Here is a 5,470-nt window from a genome sequence, read left to right as displayed (position 1 = left end):
CAGATACCTCCCTCCTTATATAGACTCAGCGCCACGGCTCTATATAGGGAGATACAGTATGAGCCTCGTCTATACAGTGAATGCAGGAGAAGCTTCGCCCACATCCTCTTGGACGGGACAGGCCTGTGTTTTTCTTTGCTTCCCGTAAGTGCACACAAGCAGCCAGTAGGCATGCATAAGTGCGCAGAAGAGTGCCTAAGTGTGCATGAGCCCCTGGCAAGACTAGTGAGATAAATGAAAGCAAGGAAAACCAAAGAAATGCCATTTCAATGACTTTAATAAGCAAAATAGGAAACAATTTCTTCCAAAAACAACGAAAAAATAAGACGAAACAGAAACCAGCCTGAATGGAACAGTCCAAATTTCAACGTTTTTTCTCATTTATATATAAACAGGATTGAAAATTGATCCCCATAATGCATGAACTGAACTAACCAGAGAACAATAACAACACCGCTGCTGCAGTTTTCTTTTTTTCTTTGATTTCAACACAGTTGAATCAGTAACAAACCAAAAGATTGTTTAAATGCATGACTTTTTTTTTCTTTCTTTTTTTTTTTAACAATAATTCTTAAATGCAAGCACCATGCTTATTCAATATGATCTGACAGTTTGTTAATTTAATCATTAAAAATAAAACCATAACTATGCATCTGGCCAGCAGAACCAGAATCTCCAAAAAAATAATAATAAACATACAGAGAAAAAAAAGAACATAACATATGACATACATCATTTTTCATTTTGAGATTTCGCAAAAAAAAAATAACCAACAAAAAACCTGAATCCCTCTTTTTTTTACTGACCGGCAGAAAAAAAATAAAGGAAAACATTTCAAACACAAAATGATCAGTGAAACTCTCTACTGGCTGAAACTCATGCGCAGTTTTCCAATAGTGAAGCTATTTGAACCCAAAACCCTTTAAAACCCTTCAAAAAAAATCCACAAATGCCCTCCTAATCACCATCTAACTGATTGGATCATTGATTTTTTTTTTAATTGTTGTTTGTTTGTTTGTTTTTTTCCAAAATAGTGTTCAGTACATTAAAAAAAAAATTAGAAAACAAAATCTGGGAAGGAAAACTAAAGCGAGCTGGTAACGTAAAACGTGCGTAAAAGTGTCTCGGATTAACTCCTATGCGTCTAGCAGTAAAACGATGCGACCTACAGGCCTAGATACTGGTCAGATTATACGAGGATTATGCAAACTGCGTCTCTTGCGCCTCTTTGCTGCCAGACACCAAACCAAAAAAGTGAAAGAAATGTCAGGAAGCTGCGCAAAACCGCTCGGATAGTGCAGAGCGCACGGGTCCTCTGCGCTTTGGCGCTTTTACGCTTCGTCCGGACGACGCGCAACGCACGGACTATGGCCTATGCCGCAGAACCTATGCTGCTACATAGTGCACGCATCATTTACGTGTTACGCTTCCACGGTGCGTTCCGCATGGCACAGCAAAAAAACCCCAAAAAAAACAACAAAAAAAAAAAACCGCATGGCGCATTACGCACGACCCCACGTTGCATTACGCACGACCCCACGGCGCTACGCATGGCTAACCCGTGATCTACAGAGCACTGACGGGCTTCTCGAGGACCCTACCTGCGTGTGTGAGCATATATATGTGTGTGTGTGCAAATGTGTGCGTGCGCTCGCGCAGCATGTGTGTTTGTAAATGAAGCCTCCCCTAAATCGCACGGCCTCGTCAAGCAGCTCCTGCTTGCTCGGATTGCCTGAATGTAGCCTGTGTTACGCACTGCGTATTCTCGCGTGTGTGGATATGTGCATATATATATATGTATGTATATGTATGTGTGTGTATGAGCGTGTGTGTGTGTAAGAGTGAGCGCGCGCTCGGCCGGCCTGCACAAAAATGAAATAAAACCAAAGAAAGGACAAAAACAAAATGACCCACTATCAAAAAAGTGCACTTATTATACAAAGACTGTTGAGTTTAGATGCAACTGCAAAAAAGGCCCGTTTTTGAGAATCAATCTCTTTGAATTTCCCCTAAATTTAACTGCATTTGTCTCGTTTGCATGTATTTACAAGCCCAAAGGAACCCCCAAAAGTCCTGATCTGGGTCACCAGTTCATCGCTTGGCTCTCTTAAAGTCCGAGAAACAGCAATGAGGGGAAAAAGCTGAAGATCAACAACATGCTATTTAAGATACACGAAGAGAGAGAGAGAGAGAGAGAGAGAGAGAGAGAGAGCAAAAAAAGTAAAGTACAAAATAGAAATTATTACCGTACATGTCCAGCATGCAGGATTAATATTTTAATGCAGATTGTTGTTTTTAGTTTTTAATATATATCTTTCTATAATAACCAAGCAGGCAAGTAAAACCGATGAGATGTTGCATAAAGGAGCCCCCTGAAGGTTTTGCATAATGACGTAGTCTGACTTTGGAGGGCCAAAGAGGGGGCACTAAAAACCAGTACGAGTCCAAAGTCTCCTCTCAGCATAAATAACGTTCATAAGAGGCTCGCTCGTGCTGTCTCCTGAACACGACTGAGAGCAACGTTTGACACGTAGAAAGAGGGGTTAGTGTGATGCAATCAGTCCAGTGCGTCGAGAGTAGAGGAAAATGCTCAGCATCATCATCAGCATCAGCATCATCATAATCATAATAATAATAATAATAATACTATATTTAGAGAGAGAGTGAGAGAGAGAGTGAGAGTGAGTTACTCTCATTGCTGGATGGGAGCATTAGTTGCAAGCAGACAGAAAGTACAAAATAAGGGAAGACGCTGCAGCATCTTAAGATTAAAACGAAAATATTAAAAAATAAAAATAAAATATAAAAATGCTCTGGTTTGTGTGTATTAAAAAAGCTGCAAAAGACCAGAAAGAAGCTTCTGGAATTATTATTATTTTTTAAGCCAATTAATAAAAGTTAGAAAGACGCTGCAGGAGTTTTAGGACATAAAAGAGGAAAAAGCAAAATAAAAGTCCCGTCAGACTACGGTTCCATCTGTGTAATGGACTTGCCACGTGCTGCTTAGCTTTAAGTAGATTATTATTATTATTATTATTACTGTTATTATCATTATTATTATTATTATTATTATCGTCATCATCATCATCATTCTCCTCCTCCTCCTCGTTATCACTACCACCGCACTCTTATTTTGGAATCGATCAGCCGTGTGTTGCTGCTGTCATTACAGTCACTGCTGCTGCTGCTGTTATTATTATTAATATTAATGCGTAATAATGCACCGCCACGCTTCGTTGATCGTAAAGATCTTCAGCACTCACATGAAGAACTCAGGTGAGGACGGGGTGTCGCTGGTGGACCCAGCTTCTCTGAAGCCTCCCAGGCACCGTCCACCTCCACCTCCTCCTCCACCTCCGCCGCCGCCTCTTCCTCCCTCCGCACCTCCACCTCCACTCAGCTTCTCGCACTTGAGCTTGTACGCGTCCCTCTCGCGCGCCAGCCTGCCCACCTCCTGCTTGAGCTGCTCGACCTGCTGGAGCAGCTGCGTCTTCTCGTGCTCGAGCACGTGCTTCTGCTGCACGCGCTTGAAGCGGCAGGACTGCGCGTAGCCGCGGTTCTTCAGCGTCCTGCGCTTCTGCTTCAGCCGGATCACCTCGTCCTTGGAGAAGCCGCGCAGGTGCCGGTTGAGCTCGCGCACGGACATGGACACGAGCTGCTCGTCCGAGAAGCGCTCCTCCACTCCTCCTCCTCCTCCTCCTCCGCCGCCGCCTTGGTGACCGTGGTGACCGCCGCCGTGCTGGTGGTGGTGAGGGTGGTGCTGATGGTGGCGGTGATGGAGAGGCGCCTGTTGCTGCTGCTGGTGCGCGTGCTCGTGCGCCCTCGGGGACGTGGGCGAGAGGCTGCCGCTGTCCGGCTCCTGCGCGCTCACCAGCGCGTGCGAGTGCACGGGCAGCTCGTCCAGGCCCATGACGTACTGGTGAGGGTGGTGGTGAGGGTGATGATGGGCATGGTGAGGTGGGTGATGGTGGTGATGGTGCACACCTCGGTAGCCGTCAAAGCCCGCTTGCTGCTGGAGCTGGAGCTGGAGCTGCTGCTGCTGCTGTTGCTGCTGCTGCTGCTGCTGTTGCTGTTGTTGTTGGTGCACGTGCCCCACGGCGCCGATCAAAGCCTCCACTGCGTCCTCGGGACTCAGGCCGAGCGCGTGGGGGTCGATGTGGTGCTGCTGTTGTTGCTGTTGGTGCTGCTGCTGATGCCCGTACCCGTTGGCTCCGGTTCCAGCGGAGCTCGCGCCCATCCAGTAGAGCTCCTCGAGGTGGCCCTTGTGCTCGGCCGGGCTGAAGCTGGGCGAGCTGGGCACCGAGCTACACGGCGTGCTCATGGGCGTGGACGACACGGAGCCCTGGGCCTGGGGCAGACGCGTGCACGAGCGCGCGTTCCCCCCAAGTCCACCGCCGTTGTTGTTGCTGTTGCCGGACGCTGCGCTCACGAGCCCGGCCAGAGCCTCCTTCTTGACGTCGAACTTGAGCAGGTCGAACTCGCTCACGTAGTCCAGCGCGAGAGGGCTGGTGGGCAGCTCGCCCCCCGAGGACAGCTGCGCGGTCATCACACACACACACACGCACGCACACGCACGCACGCGCAAGCACGCACGCTTATGCACGCACAGTCACTCAACTCACTTAAGGCGCACGGTCCTGCTCCTGCTCCTGCTCCTGCTCCTGCTCCTGCTCCTGCTTCCCCCCTCCTTCTTTGCTTTTCTTCTTGGCTTGCACAGAAACGCAGGCGCGTGCGCTCCAACGACTTTGTTTTCTTGTTTGTTCAAACAAAACAAAACAAAACAAAAAACAAGTGTCTCGAGAACTTTTGTTTCTAATGCACAGCAAAAGAAACTTGACTTTGCATCGTCCCTCGGTCCTCTCTCGTGCAGTCACGCGACAAAAAGGAGGTAGAGAGAAAAAAAAAAAAAAAGAAAAAAAAAAAAATCAGTGCAACAGTCTCAGCTCCCCCTGTCCGAGCACGAGCGCGCCGGGAAAATAAGAGATATAAATATCATAAAGTTGCTTCCCTCGCTCCGGGCGACTCTTTAAATCCTTCAGAGTGTGGAGAAGAAGTGGAGATACGAGTGGAGAAGGAAACACAGCAGGAGAGAGAGAGAAAGAGAGAGAGAGCAGCAGCGTTGGGTTTTTTTTTCCTCTCGTCTTCTCCCAGCTCTGCCCTGCAGAGATTCTCCTCTCCTGAGTAATTCAGTGTAGACTAACGCACGGACGCCTTGCCCTGCTTTTTATAGCGCCAGCTGACGTCCCCGGCGGTGGGCGTGGCCCGTGGACCAACCAGAAGCGGCACGGAGTGGAGAATTTGCATGATATAAGGCCAGGGAGGAGGAAAGGACGCAAGTGCGGTGGGCTGTCGTGGTTTATTCGAATTCCACCCGCTTTGGGGCGAGACCACGCCCACCCGCGCCGCGATTGGCAGCTGCTTCAGAGGCTGCCCGCCGTTCTAGAACGCTTCGTCCTGAGTCCTGAACTCG

General features: G+C 48.2%; 1 protein-coding gene across 1 annotated transcript; it reads right to left on the bottom strand.

Moving 5' to 3' along the window:
* Nucleotides 1-259: 259 nt before the first annotated feature.
* On the bottom strand, nucleotides 260-5,176 carry mafba (MAF bZIP transcription factor Ba). The gene has a single exon (XM_072697184.1). The coding sequence runs from the start codon at nucleotides 4,544-4,546 to the stop codon at nucleotides 3,260-3,262; it is 1,287 nt and encodes a 428-aa protein (XP_072553285.1). The 5' UTR covers nucleotides 4,547-5,176; the 3' UTR covers nucleotides 260-3,259.
* Between the last annotated feature and the right edge of the window lie 294 nt (nucleotides 5,177-5,470).

The sequence above is a fragment of the Salminus brasiliensis genome, chromosome 14 (assembly GCF_030463535.1).
Source record: "Salminus brasiliensis chromosome 14, fSalBra1.hap2, whole genome shotgun sequence".
Lineage (NCBI taxonomy): Eukaryota > Metazoa > Chordata > Actinopteri > Characiformes > Bryconidae > Salminus > Salminus brasiliensis.
The sequence above is the reverse complement of the archived record's forward strand: the minus strand, read 5'-3'. Positions and strand labels throughout refer to the sequence as shown.